Here is a 20,365-nt window from a genome sequence, read left to right as displayed (position 1 = left end):
TCCTAGCAACCTTAGATTTATTTCCTTTTCATTAATCTTCTATTTTGCTTTTTATAATAGCGTCTTGTTTGAACTTTACTGGGAACTGTCGATTTTTTGTTTTCTCGTAATATTCATTCAGGTTTTTATAATCTCCTACTTTTCATGGCTTTATTTTATATGCATTTTATACGGCTCATATGCTAAAGGGACTTAGTCTTGCTAATAATAATGCTTTCTCACATCTCTTTTGATATAGTTTAGAACCTTCCGTATAGAAACATTATTTCTCCGTGTTGTGAACAGTGCAGGACATATTATTCCATATTACTAAACGAGGATGATTTATTGAAAAAAATAACAATTTGTTCACATGTTAATGTAAATTCTAGTAACAATTCTATGTAATTGCCTAATTTAGACGTGGAACTACCCATTAGGCAAATCCTGGTCCCCCCTCCACCACCTTAGGTTGCATTTTGTGTATCTGTTCTGTATCTATTTGAGATTTTCACACACTCACCTGTCCGTGAAGAATGTTTCAATCAAATGGATTTACTAATAGGATTCAAGAAAAGTTAGGCTACCATCTGAATCTCGCATGCAGTTTAAAATAACCACCGCAGTGTGTCGGCTACGTGTTGTGCCAGCGCCGACCACGCACTCCGTATTGTACGGCTAGTGAGTAGTCTTCGTTACCCAGTCGCTGCGCATTTCCACCTTTCGGACTCGTAGTGCAACGTGTAACAGCTTTGCAGTAATTACTGTGCCACCTGTAACACATGTTACCGTGTTGCGAACACAGGGCAGTAGTTACCGATGCACGGTTGTGGAATATGAACAGTATTTACTGTACTAGCTATTAGTATCGAGTATGTCTTAGTACGGTCAAAAAAGTCAGATGTTGTACAATCATGTTACAGAACAGATAGATAGACAGACAGTGATATTGTATTGGTTATTGCAACTTGTTACTATTATAGACAATTTAGCTGCAAATCGCTCACTTAGTACTCTAAAGCCATATACAGTTTATAGTTTATTAACTTGAATACGCACCAGGCTGTTGAAGAATAATGAATATTTACAATGTAGATCTAAATCATAAACCTGCCAATATAATGCCATATTCAGTATATAGTAAATCAATTAAGTACACACCAGTCTGCTGAAGAGTAGTTAATTTTATGAACAGGTTTCTTTTATGTCATATCTTCTTTATTCACAGTGTTGACAAATTTCGGTTCCTCCTAGCAACGTACGATTCATATTCTTTTCATTAATCTCCTATTTGTTATTCTCATAATGGCGTCCCGTTTGCCCATATAGAGGAGCTGCCAAGTGGGTGTTTTTGTAATGATCATTCCAGTTTTTATCATCTCCTACTTTACATGACTTTATTTTATGTGCATTATATACGGTTCACATGTAAACAAGGAATCAATAATAATAATAAAGCAAACTAATCATATATGTTTTGGCCAATAAGGTTAATATTTATATAGTTTACAAATGACGAATATACACAATCAGGATGAAAAGCAATTTAATCAGCCACCTTCTCAAACTGTTAATTAATAAAGCAACGCTGTGGAGTAAGAACGATTGTGACCATTCCAAGTTAAGGTTATAATTTGTTCAAATTGAAGCAACACATGAAGGAGCAGAGATTAACGGTATTGATTGTCAAATTGGAAAACAGAGACATGTCTGCTCTAGTAAGGTCTACGAGTTTGCAACACATGGTGACATTTAATGTCCCTGACGAATTTCCTTCGGTATGTATATATCCACCCTGTATGCATGAAGCTGAATTAGGATTTTTCAGTGATCGAGAAACAAGAGTCTTACATTGTAATGCCATTAAATAGAACCTACAGCAAAAAAAAAAAAACACCAAAAAAGTCACTTTGCTGATTCATAGTCATATTAGCTGATGTAACTAGAAATGAAAATACTTTCTGTTCAACTGTTACAGTCACAACATAGATAAAATCATATTGGTATATCAATCAGTTACTAAAATTTAAATATGGAAATTATCTCAGGTTTGTAGACAAACCGATTTGTCCTAGCTTTCAGCTTTTGCTTCAGTCTGGGATTACTTTTGGACTCTTCGATGTTGGATACACATGACGTCATGTTCTGTTTGTCTTGAAGAGCGCCTCGAACGAGTTTAATCAAGCGATCTCGGTCACGTTCAACCTTTCGTCGATCTTCTGGAAGTGCTGTGATACTATTGGTTTGTTGAAGACTGCACAATGACAACTTGTGAACATCTTCGCTTGCAAATGAAAAACAAACTTATCGCTGACGTCATAATTACCTCGCCGTTCATCTAAAAAGTGACGCATATCTGTACTGTAGGTACATGTTCAATCCAATGCTAAGCATGAGCTTATTTGAGGCACCTTTGAAGCATTTTTAAACAGGGGAGTAGTAGGGCATGTAAACGGTTATGTCCACATCCACCGCTGTCCATACTGACGCGAGATGCATCATTTTGAATGCATACTTACGTGGTCGTCTTTCGATGGTCATCCCTCAACTTTTCTTCCTTCACGGTGACCTTGTGTAATCGCTTGTATGTAAAAAGCTCAGCTTTTCTGGAATATCTTCAGTACACCTTCGTTCCTTCTTCCATTGGATGACAGTAGCATTGATCAAAACTATACCAAGACAGTCAATACTAGTTAAACGTGACTAAAGATTAATCAACCAAACTGAGACTCTCTCCTCAGTTTGTTTTCAAAGGAACTTAAATCAGCTGCCTATAAACTACACAATCCATTGGATTATTAAAAAATAATTTTCGCGTACTTCGTTATACAGGATAAAGTGACGATACACAAACAAATATACACTGGCAGATATTGCTGTTTTCTCGTTAGTCGTTTGAAGTCAACTATGCCTAGATTTGAGAATATGGCGTACTGTATTATGACATTGATATTACTAATGAAATCAACAAATTAAATCACAAACAATGTAAAGAGCGTAAATTGAATACGATAAGCATACAACATGCTTTATGTATGGTGATGGTACCTAAACAATAGCGTATGGTTAGTGCTAAGATCATTCAATACATACCAAACCATCCAATGTTTACGTAAATCTATAGACGTATCCTTCTAGAAATCATATACGCTTCCAGTGTTAGATTATTGACTACACTCGTTCGGGGCTGACGCTTACTGTGATAACATCCAACATATAATGAGCTGTTGTTTATAAGTGGCGGTGCGGAAATAGATCACTATATCACTACATCACTATCACACTACAACGTTTACCGTATGACACAGTTCAAATCACGTCGCGCTCTTCTGCAGAAATTTACTAGTGTTTCGGATTCGTTGCCTAACAGTTTGAAGTTCGAATAATCCTGGTTTTATTGCATTTCTTTCAAATAGCTCGGAATTCTGGTATTCATATTAACGATCTTAGTAAGCAAGTAAAATACTACGCATCTATGAAAGTACGTACGAGTAACATATACTGGCCTGTGCTTTGTTTTCGTTGGTAGTGTAACTTGCAATGCTGCACACTGTAAATTGCACGAATAATTATTAAGGTTAAACATATTTATCGGTGTTTGATGTGAAGATTAAGATCGACTCCAATCTACGTATTACATTTACACTACTAAACCAGAGTGAACGTTATGGGAGAGTATTCTCGGTTTTCACATTCGTTCTTTTAGTGCAGTTCTTTTTTTTTTGACATCCAATGAAAGAAAGTATAACAAAGAAACAAACAAGATAAAAGAAACAGTTATATTAAATATGGTATTCATACAGGCTTCATACATAAAATCATAAAAAAAGTTATATGATACTGTACTTAGTTTAAATAGCGGGTGTAATTAGTTTTTATAATTTCATTATTGTTGACCGGAAACGATCTTTGACCTACTCATTAAAAGGATGTTGATCGTTCACTGACAAAGTAAGTAAACTTTTAAATTTATTTTTTATAGTAAAATTTCTAGTTTGGGATATTTTTGGATTATTGTGACATTAATGGTTTGCCAAATATGAACAAATTAAATATAATAGTATACCTCTGCACCTTACTCAACATGGGTTATCGATTTCATCGATATACCGATTTTTCATCGATTTCGTCGATGAATTTCAACAGATTTCAATTCGATGGATTTCATTCCTTGGTTTTAATTTGATTCCATTCAATTCAATTTAATTCGTTCGATCGTTTGTTCGTTCGTTCGTTCGTTCGTTCGTTCCCGGTCATCCCGATCATCTCGTGCATCCAGCTCATCCTGTTCATCCCGTTCATCCCGTTCATCCCGCTCATCCCGCTCATCCCGCTCATCCCGCTCATCCCGCTCATCCCATTCATCCCGTTCATCCCGTTCATACCCTTTCATACCGTTTCATTCCGTATATTTCGTTCATTTCGAGAAATCTCATAAATAGAATAATGTCAAATATTTTTACCTGAGTGTCTTTTCTGATGTTCATATTCATTTTACTAGCCTGGCAATGATACTCAGTCAGATAACGCAGCCTAACGCTCGAATCTCCCCACCACTCCACTCCACACCCCAACCCCCCCCCCCCATACATACATACATACACAGACAGAATATCACACATCGTTTCCTCGAGAATGACTCAACCGTCATCAGTCAGTGAAAGAACCTATTGTCATCTGAGACGGATCCAGGATTTAATAAACTGATAAAGGAGCAAGTGTGACCGTGGGACCGTTGAAGCTGGTTCCGATGTAGGGAATCTGATTCCTGGGGGAGGACAGAGGGGGGGGGGGGTGAATCATGACATAATCGTTAACGATGGAAACTACAACAGGTTTCTAAAGTGACATATCGATGACGGATTATATTAATTAGCAGATTGGGGAGTCGGGATTAAGTAAATTGGCATATTAGGTATGGGTAATCCATTTAATATATCTGAACATACGATGGTGGTTGTTAAACTTGGAATTGGTCCAAACTATAGAAGACATTTTAGAGACATTATGGAGACAGAAAAAACGACGAAAACAGGGCAATAACAAGAAATAAGCTGACTTTTGAGTGACTACATATATTTATCGAATCTCCAAATAATATTTATAACTATATTTACAAAAAATGATTTTGAATGTTTTCTTCCTATAATCATTTGAAATAGATTAAAGTGAAATTATACTCAATGATAATTGTACACGATGATAAGGGAAGGGGAAATGGGATGGATATTAACTACAAATAAATAATTGATATGGTTTTGCTTCGCCTTTACCATTATTGAAGAATAATAGTGAATAAATACAATCTTAGCCAATTCTTCGTCCGGCATTATCCGATTTTGCCTACAATTTTGAAACTATTACTAATTTCGTCGCAAAACAAATCGTAATATATACTAATATTTATCTCTCTTTCTTGATTTTCTTTTCTGTTGTATTCTTCTTCGCGGATATTTTTCGAATAAATTTGCAATAATTTCTGGATCGACAAAGAAGATTTATAAAGAATGATAGTACATAGACTGTTTTATAATCATTAATGTAGATTGTTAACAACGATAACTTTTCCTGCTTTGAATTTATTTATAGCTTGTTACAATACAGCCAGAGTAGATGTTTAAATCCTGGTGAGAAAGTATGTCAGTTACAATTTAAAACAAAGGCAGTATTTTACCAATCAATTAGTAATAACCGATGTATTATTTAATATACCAACTGACAACCCTGTCCAATTTAACAATTATTCTAATTTACTTTGCCCAATAAGCATCTGTACTTGAATGATTTATATTTCTAAGTAGGTCTGTCAGCTGAGGTGATAATTATCAGCTCTAACGTTAATCTGTTGTTATCATTAAGAACCCACAGGCTACAATTAACACACATCAGTCAATCCAGTAGTGATCTGTGAGGTATGAAAGGTAACCAGTTATTATAACATAATTTGTTTTTATAAAAAAAAAAGCAGAAGTTGCTAAATTCCAGCTGAGGTTATAATTATCAGCTCTAACGTAAATCTGTTGTTATCATTAAGAACCCGTAGGCTACAATTTATACACATGAGTCAATAAACTAGTGATCTGTGAGGTATGGAAGGTAACCAGTTATTATAACATAATGAAAAAAAAATCAAAGAAAGACAAAAACACGACAACAAGAAAAATAAGGAAGCTGCTAACTTCCAGACACTTACTTGAATCGTAATGTCTATAGATTACATATTAGAGTAATATAAAGGGAAATATAGTAGCTATTTACCAAAATACTTACAAGTTCACTCTGTGTAACAACATTTAATATGCATCATGATAAGAATGATAGCAGTTTCTTTATTTTCAACATCAATGACTTGTTTCACTGCCGATGGTGATCAGTTTATCATCATTCTCTGTGTATAATGTTTAAGTTATCTCTAGATTATTCAAAGCTGAGAATTATTCTAAACATCTACAACGCACTAGACAGGCCTTATCTTCATCTCAGTATACTTGATATTATCATAGGAACCAGACTCTCTATACCAGGATACACCTGACCTTACATTCCGCGCTGCATGATAGTCACCATTGAGGCAACGTAAATTACAATCCCGGAACCACCAGCCACAATGGTAGTCATCCGAACATCCTCCATTGTTCTTGTCCGAGGTACTGAAGGAATAATTCAAGCGATTCTTTAAACCTCCAGCACCACCTAAATATTAAACAATACCATGAACGCATTTTAATTATGGTAATGCATATTGAGTTGAAAATAAAACCATAAACAATCAACGTCGTGATAGAGTAATATGCATCATAGTTGGGAAATTATCTCAAAACATCACGAGATATCATATTATCAACTATCCAATCTCTATTATCATATTATAATGCTTGAAGATAAAAGATAAAAACAAAATAAAAGTGAAGAAGATCCGGGCACAGTGCTGGGGATGAATTTCTCACTTCCTCCCAATTTTGTGAAAATACTCTATTTTGACAACTTAAAGACAATTTTAATGAAAGTAATGTGCCGTTGAAAAACAACAAATAAAATTAACATAGGGTCTTTCTCACGGACGTGGTTTTCCCAATGTCACATGCCTCTCTATCCCTGAAAGGTTTTGAAAACCCACTCCCACCCCCCCCCCCTTCCCACTCCCCAATTGAGTTCCTTGCCGCTTCACCTGAATTTGAGTTACTAACAGTAAACTTGAATATGGTCCAAAAGACATTGTTATTTTACATTGTTTTAATTTTTCAATATGCCGACAAACTGCTAAACGCTTGGTCTGTATACTTTTTAAGATTACTGTCTAAAATACGGAAATATCATTTTTATTTAATGCCATCAATAAAAACAAAATAAAATTATAAACATAAAAGTGGTAATAAAATGCAAACTTTATACAGGTAAGGAGTTACTCATAATTTACGTAAGCGAAATCAATGTAAAAAAAAAATCACTATCTTTGATAAAACTTGTGTGAAATATTTAATTATTATTATTATAGCGTGTATTACCATGGAATGATTACATGCAGCTTACGTATAAAGAAATACATTGCCAGACTTAATCAAAACATATTTGACATCCAAATATTACCAGTTTACTTAAAAATTCTATTCACAAATTATTATTAATATTATAATGAATATACTTCTCCTTCTGTCCATATTATCCTACGATCTTAACGTGTCTCGTACGTCAACCGAAACATATGGTTTCCTCTTGTCTTCTTCTTAATATTAATATAATATTGGATGTGCTTTCAAAGCTTCCGTGGATTGCTTTTATATGCTCAGCATAAAACTTTAAATTGATCTGGATTCGTCCAACGAGAGTGATTTTAAATTAAGACGTATCCTGCTACAACGGATATTGTGACATTGTTGACTTATTGTCCCTTCAGCACTAGCGTATATCTGTGTATTGTCTGTAGAAACATACATAAGTAAGTTCAAACGGATATTTCCACAAAATCATATTGGTAACAAAACTACTGTAGCGCATGCATCGTGAAAATTATCAGGGATAGTGTCAGTATATATTACAGTCTGTAATATATTTATTGTACCATGTAACCTCCTTTAAGTCCCATTACATTTATCACTGGAACGTGCTCACTAAACTTTTTCACTCTCAATTATTTCAAACAAGTTAAGAAAATATGTGTTTCATAATATTTGGTTATCGATTTTTTTGATCGATTGTTTGGCTTTACTTGGGAATTGCTCGTTTGAGCGATGTGCTACTTATTATTTTAGAGGTGTTCTATTGTCCACCAATCACAGGTTTGAATACAACATATCATCATATTAGTCCCCCTCGAGTTTCTAGGGCGGGCTTGTTGCCATCGCCCTGAAATTATCATTCTAATCAGAAGGGTTTCACGTTGACATTTTAATTATAGCAACGACAACTATAATTAAACCGATTGGATTTTAAATCATGATTACATCGAATTAATTTCAGAGAAGAGAGAGAAATTTGTTTTACGACGTTTAAGCATTGATTGTCTGTTATAAAGTTTAATCACACAATAGCCTAACTGTTCACAAACCTGCATTTCCGCTGTACTCTCCAATTCTAGACAGTCGATAGTTGTCACTTTCATTGTTGATACGGAACCGGTCAAATTTAGCATAGAATGGATCACCATCTCTGATCACAAAATCAACCCGGAGTTGATAATTGCCTTGATTGGTGAGGTAATACAGTTTATCGTTACCCAACCAAAACTCATGACCGACATCACCAAAGCCTTCTTTGTAGCTGATCCAGGTCCGATTGAAATCAACAGAACCATCAACGCGACGATGGAATATCTGATTGATGGGGAGATAAAATATTATACTAACACTGTTATACCAGTTTCTTTTAAAGAGATGTTATTTATTCTCAAATTTTGAAGCGAGCAACTAAATTACATGCATGTGGTTGTCTAAACTAAATATGTCAGCAACTTCTCCCCCATTCTCATTGGCCTATTGTTGTATATATCAAAATGACAAAATAGACTAGAGTTATGACGTAATAAGGTCAAAAATGCCCACAACCTTAAACATGTGTAAATAGGATATAATAGTATGATTTTTTATAGCGCATTACTTATTTACGTAATACGCCACAGGTTATGTGGTCAAAGGATGTAAAGGAAAGTGTTAGCGTAAATTATGCAATGCATTAAAATGAGAAACAGAAAATGAGTTTGCCTTTTCACAACCTAAAGAGTAATGTGAAAAGGTATAACGCAAAGAGGAACATGTTTACACTGTAAAACTGTAGACAGTGCTCAGATACGGGGTTGTGGTGGTGTCTGGGTGCGGTTGTGTTGGGGTGCGGTTTGTTTAGGTGGATTAGGTTTGCTGTTTGGGTTTTGTGTCACACCTCCCCTCTCTAGTGAAAATCAAATATACCGTCTATATTAAAGGCAGTTATAACAGATTTACGGTCCATCCTCCCATGTCAGTCATATTATACATATACAATATATCGTGTAAACTATAGGATGTCATGCTAGACCTACCGTCCATCATCCTCCGTCAGTAATATTAAAATATACAATCGTCTATACAATAAGATGTCAAACTATAGACTTACCGTCCATCCTCCTCCGTCAGTCATATTATACATATACAATATATCGTCTATACAATAAGATGTCAAACTATAGACTTACCGTCCACCCCCCTCCGTCCGTCATATTATACATAAACAATATATCGTCTATACTATATGATGTAATTCTAGAGTTACCGTCCATACTCCTCCGTCAGTCATATTATACATATGCAATATATCGTCTATACTATAGGATGTCATACTAGACTTACCGTCCATCCTCCTCCGTCAGTCATATTACAGGAAACATCAAATGATGCTCCACTCCAGTTAGTTGGTATGATGGTATAAATACCATTAGTAGTGTTCCCAGCATCGTACCAATTCTTACAGTCGGTCATGTGTTTTGTACAATTCACTCCATTACCATGGTAACCACTCATGCAGTAACATTTGCGTACATCGTTACGGACTTCACAAACCGCATCAGAGCTACACTGGTAGAGATCATTGTAGTTCATTACTCCATTATCACAGGTTGAAATCCTTGTACAGTCTTCATTCACGAGAAGTGAACCATTCTGAATCAAAAGAGAAATCAAGTCATAAGAGTTCAAAAGTTAAAATGTGATTTAAATGAAACCGACAGGAAATATAGGACATAAACATTTGAAAGACAAAACATATAATTAAGGAACTGTGGTTCACTGTATGCAATATACTATCAATATACTATCTTATGGCTTTTACCAGCAGAGAAAAATGGTTAATTAAAACTTTTTTTTCAAATACCAGACGAAACAATGCAAACAGACACACACACCAATCAAATAAACTTGTACTTAAATAATATTTTATTTGCATGAAGAGAACAGAATTCCACTCTCAAACTTTTGCATTGTAATTATCATAATATGGCATTACCAAAATCAACACTCCAAAAAGTTAAGAGAAAGAATACTAATAATTGTAGCTACTTTATTCATTTTATTTTATTTTATTCTACCAAACTCGTACAAGAAATTGTGCAATCTTGTTAAACCTCCCCAAAGATTCCAAGTTACGTTTAAAATATCATCTTAGATTATATTATGTAGGATACAATTGTCTGTATTCCAAATGCACAATAACTTATTATGAATTCAAATGGTTCTAACAGCGTAAAATCAACTTGACTAAATTGAGCGGGTGCGTGAAGATGATATAGCTTGTTCAGAAAAAAAAAAACTAACTTCACACTAAACGCTAAGTCAAGATGCAGTTTTACTTTACTGTATCTGGGAAGACACATAACCGTCCAAATTAGCTCGCAAATCACTTCACTGATATTTGTTTCATGGTACAGTTGATAAAACCTTTGTCTTTGTTTTGCGTTATTCCTTGGTCTTCTTTACCAAGAACAACGAGTACAACGGTACATTCTTCCATGCAGATATATTTATAATTCCGTTGTTACCAAAAATATGTCACGTCAATTCTACAAACAACTTGAAACTAAAATCCGCCGTATATTGTCAACAACTGTACAATCAGGCTTATCGATTAGGTTATTATATAACTTAAAAAATAAAGGTTTATGAACAAATATTTAATGTTTCCATCTGGCTCCCATCATTTCTTTATCCATTTTTCGAATTTGTATTACTCACATGTAAAACGCAACAGTGGACTGAAACTTTCAATAAGTTGCATTCTAATAATTCTTAAACTTAAACTTGGCTAATGAAAGTAAAGAATAGCAAAGCTATTAACATTTAAAAATTTGAATTACATCGAAACATTATCGAAACATAGCTATTACTAATTCTTACCTGTATAACACTGCCATTACTCGTAAGGCAGTTTGTACGGATCGTGGTGTATGATGTGGCGTCAACCGGAAGCGAGGTACCCTCATTACTTGAACCAGGTTCACTGGTAACTAGAATGTGAGTAATGTCATGGTAGAAATGAGTGAAACAGATTTAGTATTCCAAACGTTCTCTATTTGATCTGTTGTATTCACCAAAAATGTTCTATGGTCGGGTGCTCTTGCCTTAAGTTCCAAACAGTGTACAGTTCTCACGATATTAAACACACGGATATTTTCTAAACAGATTGAAATTATTATTAACAGGGGCAAGGGGGGGGGGGGGTGGGCTGCATCTTTATCTTATGATAACCATGAAAGTAAGTGTATAATGTTATCAATGGTCTTTAGGCTTACTTCTCCTTTAGGTTCATTAACTAACAGTAAATTGCACATTTTTTTTTTTTTTACTGGGGGGAGGTGGGGAATAAATTGAATTTAACTAAACAAAATTAACAAACAAGCCTACCATCCTTGGTGGTAGATACGTCCTGTTCCTCTTTTGTCGTAGCGTATGGCGTGGTGTTAGGTCCACTGGGAACTAATATGTGTAAGTACATGTAAGAAAGGAGTGAAACGGAATTAGTATTCAAAATATTCGTTGTTTGATCTTCTTTGATCCACTGTCTTCACCAAACATATTATAGGGTGAGGGTAATATCGCTTGAAGTCCTTAATTACAGTGTAAAATCACATGATAGCCTAGGCATATGGCTATGGTCCTACAACATTGTTACATCCAGCCTAGGCCCGTGTGCGAATTTTTTTTCCCAAACAGGTTTGCAATTACGGAATTTTCAGATAATCAATTGCTCGTGACGTCAGCATCAATAATGACCATCGCTTGGAAGTTCGAAGGCATTCACTGAGTTACACACTGACACTTAATGAAGTCTTGTTACGCGGTTTCCCTGCAAACGCCCTAACTTTACTTTTAATGGTTGGGCAACATGTTGACCTTACTTATGATACATACGCTACATTCTATCGGGTTCGTGTTTACGTCATCCAAGATTCGTCAGCCGTTCTATTGAAATCAGAATTCGTTTCGTGGAATGGGTAGGCCTACACCAAAATCATCTTCACGACGCGAGTAGTCTTGAATGAATATACGCAAAACAGTATATTGTACAGTATGATATATTTCCGTCACTGCACTGTGTAGCATGGTAGGCTCATAATTGACGCACTTAAGGATTTTTTCAACGATGACTATCAAGGAAAAATCCAAATCACTCAACTGTATGTGTTTTTCATATGAGTAGTTCCTCAGAAATGTTATGATCTCAAAATATTTAAGATTCTGTGCTTATGCACTATTTAATTGAGCAGAATTTGATCACAAACTGTTTGCCGTGTCAAGTTCTTTCATACCCCTAAATTGACACATTCGTCGATAAGCTAACTGTAGTGTAGGCCTTAGTACACATCCATTGACTTTAGATGTTGTTTGCTATGCTCTGAGCCTCTAAGCTCAGACAGGTCAGGTCCCAGAGAGTAGTGTTATCATACTGAGGTAATGTTGGTTATTTTTAGGGTGTAAGATTTCCAAATGCCCAAAATACGTGCAAAACTAGGGGAAGGGTGTTAAAAGCTTAACAAGTACCACAATTTGGTCATTAAATAGCTGAAATGAATTCAAACTCGTGAAATGTGTAACTCTGCTTGACTGCAAAAAGTTTAAGTGGCCTGCTGTATCGTTGCTAGTAATAATTGAAGGTGCGTCAATTACGGGGTGCGTCAATTGTGAAGCCTTTACTATACATAGTTTTAATACATATAGGCCTACAGCGCATGTGTTATGTACCCCTGTACGAAACTTTCACTGTGCGATGTTATCGATTAATGCCTTCACAGAAATCTTCGATCAAAGTAGATCGTACAATACTAGTGGGCTCAATATGTCTTAACCAATTTAAAACACATCTACATATATTTACGAAAAACTGCGGGTAATTTTGAACGGGTATATCTTCGTTGCAACGAATGGATGCAGACATTTTGATAACCTCGAAGTGAAGATTTCATTGTTATGACGTAACTTTTCCGACCAATCATGAGCGACTATATTTACACACAATTGCAAACCTGTTTGGGAAAAAAAATTCGCGGCCCGTGTTAAACATGATGACTAAGTTTCACAATGAAAGTATTACACGCAAAACAAAACAAAAGTAAGAAGTGTTCTACAATGCCAAGGAAGGATTCAAATGCAAGGTATTTGGGGCAATGTTCATCTCAACGGACCAGAGCCGTATATATACGACTCTCCAATGAACATAATTGATTAAATATTCTATGCGTGGTGTATGACGTGGTGTCAACGGCAAGGTAACCTCATTATCTGAACCAAGTGCACTTGTAACTAGAATACGTTTAATATCATGGGAGAAAGGAGTGAAACAGAATTATGAATAATTTCCAAATGCTTCTATATTTTACTTAATGTCTGATTTTCTAGAAATTTTTCCAATTAGGCGAATCGGAGGAGGTGGTGGGGTGGTGGTGGGGGTGGGGTGGTAAGATATTTTTTTGTTGTGAGTGAGAGGGTTCTTGATTGAATCAAGCATGGTGACGTTTAACATCAGAAACTAATCCAACGCTGAATAATCTGATGTTACAATAAAAACTGCTTATATATACTTGGGTGCTTTGTTGGGATACATGTTCATATACTGAGAACACATTATATATTTGTTCTGTCGTCGATATTAAGTTTCAAAACAAAATGACGGAAATTGATAGCTGGCCTACAAATTGATATATAGATGCTGAGTCGCCAATGGTATTAATTAAGATGTAAGTCTAATGGTCGTTTCTGTCTTAGACGACAGAAATGCTTGTCTGTACGATAAGACAGCTGGTAAAATTATCGTTCCTTTTGGAGATATATCTGCTTTAGTAATGTGTTTGTAAATTTTTTACTAGTATGTCAAGGTAAGTGGCGTATAACATTCATTCCATTCATTAGGTAGATATCGCATTTTTGGTGTAAAATGATATTTTAATGGCCTTTTAATTTGTTAAGAGATGGTTGCCTAGTGAATGAAGAGGGAAAAGAAGGTCATTTTAGTCCATTAGGCATGTTCTTTTTAATGATTCATTGATGGTTTAAGTACAAGTAAAACAATTCTGACTGACGCGTGTGCTTTTGATGTAACATATTAAAATTATTTTTTTCTATATTATCAAGCCCGAAATATTTTGTATAATTTTATGAAACGGTTTCTACAATGAAATTGTCCGTAAACTAGAAGAAAGGTTCACACCGTCCATCTTACCTTCATTTGCAGTATGTACCTGCATGTCTTCCTTCTCTGCGACTTTATTTGTGCATTTAAAGTATCCACGAACGTCAGAGTCACGAGCTGTTCAATGTGGATAAAAGCAATTTGAAAGAGTACTTAAAAATATTACTTTACCTCGATTTCAGTATCGATTATTCATGGAGTAACAATACAGTACAATACCAATGTTATTGAATGTATATCGATTTTTTTATTTTCGAAATATTCACTTTTTAAATATATAACTATGGATTTGCACTTGAATGTCAATTTTCGCTACCTCGTCGGTCGATGAAGCTTTACTACTTATGTTAATCTAGAATGACTGTAAAAAAAATCATTTTATTTTCCTATTTGCAGCATAGTTAACTGTGACGACACCATTCACGCATCATGTGGCAGTAGGCCATCAGCTGAAGGTCGAAATTCGCTTGTTTCGTTCCAGCAACTGCGGGTCTAAAATTTCTCTACAGCATTGAATACATAAATTAACTACGATTAATGATCCAAAAGTTCTCCATGTACTTTCCTGCAGTTTTGGGATGAATCATCTAAAACTTTATAATAATTTAGTTTTCTCCTATATTTTCATCTTTTAAAGTATATACTATATTTGGAGTTGTTTTATGCTTAAATCCTTTGGACAAAGTTAAACAATATTTAGATAAATAAATGTGTTTCAGTACAATTAAGATATCTTTGTGATTGCATATATATATATATATATATATATATATATATATATATATGTGTGTGTGTGTGTGTGTGGGTGTGTGTGTGTGTGTGACGACACCATTCACGCATCATTTGCTAGATACATTCACAAAATACAATCAAATCAAATGTTCCTTTCTTCGGCATAGAATATGCTTTAAGGATGTGATTTAGATCTAAATATGCAGAAAACTCGATGTACGATTATTAACATATCAACCTCTGTCATCGGAATATAATTATATTTATGCAAAATAAAATTTGACTACAACATATAAAATCAAACCAGTGCTATGAGACATACACAGTCAACCCATAAAGCTTGTTTTTCTTTTTTACTTTTCATCGGCTCATTTTACGCTAAAGAAAAAACAACTTTATTTTTGTAGAAATATGTTTGGCCTCTGCGAAATAAGTGAGTTCAGCTTTACAAAGAAAGTAAATAAGTTTCCAGTTGAGTTGATGTGACGACACCATTCACTCATCTTTCGCTAGATACATTCACAAAATACAATCAAATTTGAAAATGTCTTCCTTTCTTCGTCATAGAAAATGCTGTAAGGATGTGATTTTGATCTAAATATGCAGGAAATTCCCTGTACGTTTATTGACAAATCAACCTCTGCCATCGGAATATATTTAAATTTGTGCAAAATAAACTTTGTTTACAAAATAGAACATTAAACCAGTGCTTTGAGACAAACACAGCCAACCCATACTGCTGTTTTTTAAGTTTCACTTTTCATCGATCAATATTAAGCTAAAAAAATCACTTAAAATGAGACTTTCATTGACCAGAAGAACTTAAATTGCTACCAAATGATTCAGTTTAACGAGCAAATAGTTAATTGATTTGAAAAAAAAAACAACAATTACCAACCAAGGCTTCGTCGCATAGAATTACCTCTCTATCAGTGTAACATGCCAATTGGAAAATTCCATATTATTCTTTGTTCTTTCCTTTGTTATTTGAAATGATATTCGATCCATAACATTGATAGTTTTGCTATTTAGGTATCAAACACGTATTAAATGAATTAAAAACTACTCTAAACTGATAAAAGGTTACTATAAAATACTCATAACTATAATATAAAGTTAGTCCATGTACCATAAAAGGCGTCAACATATGATAAAATCATGGGTCTAAAAGGTAGCTTAGATTTCGAAATTAAGGGCTTCTGTACCTAAAGGTTCGTGAGATTCTGTATCAAACGGAATAAAACTATATACATTTGATTACTATAATAATTGTAACCGCACAGATTTCTAATTAAGACCGAGTGGCTATTCAGTAATTTGTAAATATGGCTTGCCTTGGCTCAGAATTACACAACTTTACAATATACTCAATATATAAGTCGATCTAACAATTACTGACACAATTTTGTGTGAAGTTTGTAATAAAACATATTAGGGATATCATACGTTTTCTTAGCCATCCTTTGAGCAGATTTATTGGTACTGTTCGATATGCAATGCCATAATAATCTATTAGCTTCATAAAACTCTAGCTTCATTGCTAATGTCAACTAAGGTAGGTATCGATGTATACGGATAATAGAAGGTAGTATTAAAGAACAGATATATTTGTTTTTTACATGGGAGGATTTTTATTACAAAATAAACATTAAACGAAGACGTGAACTAGTCAACATCTTTCACATTACACTGTTTTACATATGAATGGACATTAAGTAACATTAAGAAGAAATTACAATAGGCTTACCTCTGATCAGGGCTACATAAGCTACTGTCAAAAGCAAAATAACGGTGGACTTCATGTTTCTGTTTCCCGATTCAAACCTCGGTAAAATGATATGAAACTTCAAAATCCAGATCAAGAACTGCGACGTACCGAACGGATTTTAACAATCAGAAGTGGCATGATGGTTTAATGACGGTCGTGTACTGCTGTTAAATAGCCAATTAGATCGCTTAGCTGATATTAATGTATATTTTGTCATTTGGATCTTCGTAACTAATGACACGTCATTTTAAATAAAAAGTAAATAGCGTATTGGCATGGAAACGAGTTCACAGGAGATTCGCAGTTTTGAAGCAATGGTGGTTTGTTTGACGGTAGTTTGCAGAAATTGTACTGAACAAGTCAAATGTTAATCCAAGATGATGAGAATGAATCAATTTATAACACTTTCCTTATTAACGTGCCATTTTAACCAATCCATTGATTTTTTTGTACTTTTGACCACATGCATCATCGTATGTTCATCGCAATCGTCATTGTCATTTGCACCTACATCGTCACCCACTTCATCGCTTTCGTTTACCTCATCGTTCTCAACGTCATCGTATATACCGTTATCATCTCATCTCATCCTCATTCATGTCACAATATTTATTCTTATCTTTATAATCATCGTCACCATTGTCAATTTCATCAATTTCGCCGTCCTCCTCTTTGTCGTGTTCCCCTTCCTTGTAACATCATCTTCATCCTCGTCATCCCTATACTCACAATCGTCATCTGTGAAGTCGTCCTCGTTGTTTTCAGCTTCCTCACTGGTCTATCATTATTGTCTTTATCGTCCTCATCCTAACATCCAGCTCATCACTTCCTGGCACTGGTTTCATTCTCATTATCACTGTCATCGCCAACACCATCGTTACGGTCAAAGTTCATTGACGTTGTATACTAATGCAGTATACACTTATGTGGAATCATATATTGCTTTCACATGTATTACACTACTTAAATTGCCTATTGTGTATCCTTGGAGTGTATTTACTCAGGATATTGAATTAATAGTATCAAATTCAAGCGGTCTATACGCGTGTAAAAGTTGCTAGTGTTTAGAACAGAACGTGGTTAACTGTGTATCTTGGCTGTATCCGTAGTCTTACAGCTGCACTCTGTGTTGTACTATTGGCATAAAAAGAAAGAAGTGAAACAGAATGAGTATTCCAAACATTCTTTGCTCGATCCATTGTCTTCACCAAAACTGTTGTATGGGTGGGTGGTGGGGGGAGGGGGTGGGGGTTGCCCGTATAATATCACATGGTAGCATAAGTCTAGAGTCCCACAAATATTCAGTTTATAGTCATGTATGCACTTGGTTTTAGGATGGACATTTGTATTTGTTGATCTAATCTACCAAAATTTGAGAAGAGGTGAGGAGGAGAAGAGCTTCGAATATAGGCACCATGCAGGGGTACGCAACCACATAAATATGTGGCAATGGTCATTTATGATATTTGTTGAGTTTTTCAGTAGGTGAATGAAATAAAGATCTCATCTTTGGTTATTAATATCAACATGGGTCTAGTTTTTTGGGAAAACACATATCTATTTCAGTGTCTCAAAGCTTGTGAAACTTTGATAAAGAAGTGAAAATAAAAACTTATTAAAAAGAACATCCTATTACAACACACGATGGTCGCAACAGGCAGGGAAGGGTACATTAATTTTCTTTTCAGGTAGACGATAATACTTTTCAGCATACATTATTTTTGCGCAGTATTGATAAACTGTAGATATCAACTCCAAGAAATGTTAGTTAAATCTGTTTCTAACTCATTTCCTAAATTTAAATTTGTTCCAAAATCGGTTTCGTTTTCTTTTCCACATATGCAGTCAAAGAGCTGAGACTTTGATTTCTTATTTTCTTATTATACAAAAGGGCGTTTTAATTGGTTATTAGTTATGACAGAAGTTCATATGTAAATTTTTCTAAGATTTTAGCAGAGTCTAATTCCGAATGTTGGCACCTGTTCTGATGTACTATATCGATTTTTAGAAATTGACATATGTTGTCGAGCTATTAAAAGGTTCAGGGATATTCATCAACTCCCTCATGGTTGTAATTTTAAGCCTTTTTGTCACTTATGAAAATGGGAGTAGCCGGTGTAAGATAGACGGACGGATTGGATGGTTAGACGGACGGAATGGATGGATAGGTGGACGGACGGACGGACGGATTGAGTGGGGTGAGTTTCATTTTCAAACATTTTGTTTATGAGATTGTTACGAAGGATGGTGGTAAATGATCTACAGCTGCAAAGATTCACCTCGAACTATTTTATCAATGAAATCGAAACGGTAAAGATACCTTTCAGTCGGGTCTTCCATTACACGAAAACCACTGTTTGCAATAATATCAATTACACATTAAATCAATGTTACTGATAACATAGGTTTATTATCCGTATAAAAGTATTACTGTACCACGTCATGGTAATACTATCATGGTCAAAGTTACTCAGTTGTATAAGTTTCTGTGCAAACAGAATGGTACGATGCTATGAATTACCGTTCAATTTCTATGGAGTTTACTTACCACATCTTAAATAGTCGGTCATGAATAGTATATGTGTGTTCGACATGTAATGCTCGGGAAATATAGGATTATGCATTTTTATGTTTTTGTCACGTGAACAGAAACAAACAGGAGTTGATACAGACATGTACCTTACTGCAATAAGTCACTTTGAATGTAGGCGTAATTCAAACACTTCGCAATCTAAAGCCACACGAAGCATATAGATGGAGTTAATATCGTCTATGCCTTACAGTATAATCAGGACAAATATTAATTAACCGACTTGTTATATTCATATTAATGAGTATGGACGGCTTTCGTTTCTTTCTCCTTTTCCCTTTACATAGTGAATGAAAAAGGACTGTTCCTCATAGAAAAGGCCCAATATACATTTTTATCCTCTTTATTAATTTTCTCTTTTTATTTTGTTTTTCATAATGAGGCTATATTTGGCCTTATGCTGGAGATGTCAATTGTTTCTTGTGTCGTTCTATATCAGGTTTCTTTCATAATTGATTTCTCCCTTATTAACAGTCTTTAAAATCCCGGTTTCTCCTAGCAATCTTAGATTTATTTCCTTTTCATTAATCTAATTTGCTTTTTATAATAGCGTCTTGTTTGAACTTTACTGGGAACTGTCGATTTTTTGTTTTCTCGTAATATTCATTCAGGTTTTTATCATCTCCTACGTTTCATGGCTTTATTTTATA

At 34.8% G+C, this 20,365-nt stretch overlaps 1 protein-coding gene across 1 annotated transcript; it reads right to left on the bottom strand.

The window, feature by feature from the left end:
• Positions 1 to 6,320: 6,320 nt before the first annotated feature.
• On the bottom strand, positions 6,321 to 17,264 carry LOC139973132 (ficolin-1-A-like). Its single transcript, XM_071979573.1, has 7 exons — positions 17,105 to 17,264; positions 14,656 to 14,742; positions 11,844 to 11,915; positions 11,337 to 11,446; positions 9,798 to 10,106; positions 8,525 to 8,789; positions 6,321 to 6,672 (listed from the first exon to the last, which is right to left on the bottom strand). The coding sequence occupies exons 1-7, from the start codon at positions 17,157 to 17,159 to the stop codon at positions 6,437 to 6,439; spliced, it is 1,134 nt and encodes a 377-aa protein (XP_071835674.1). The 5' UTR covers positions 17,160 to 17,264; the 3' UTR covers positions 6,321 to 6,436.
• Between the last annotated feature and the right edge of the window lie 3,101 nt (positions 17,265 to 20,365).

This window comes from Apostichopus japonicus, chromosome 9 (assembly GCF_037975245.1).
Source record: "Apostichopus japonicus isolate 1M-3 chromosome 9, ASM3797524v1, whole genome shotgun sequence".
In the NCBI taxonomy this organism is placed as follows: domain Eukaryota; kingdom Metazoa; phylum Echinodermata; class Holothuroidea; order Aspidochirotida; family Stichopodidae; genus Apostichopus; species Apostichopus japonicus.
This window is presented reverse-complemented; position numbering and strand designations above follow the sequence as displayed.

Coding starts and splice junctions, on each gene's coding strand:
- LOC139973132 (XM_071979573.1), bottom strand. CDS start 17,159: ATGAAGTCCACCGTTATTTTGCTTTTGACAGTAGCTTATGTAGCCCTG. Junction 11,916..14,655: donor GGTACATACTGCAAATGAAG/GTAAGATGGACG, acceptor TACACATATTAG/TTCCCAGTGGACCTAACACC. Junction 10,107..11,336: donor GTAATGGCAGTGTTATACAG/GTAAGAATTAGT, acceptor CTTTTGATTCAG/AATGGTTCACTTCTCGTGAA.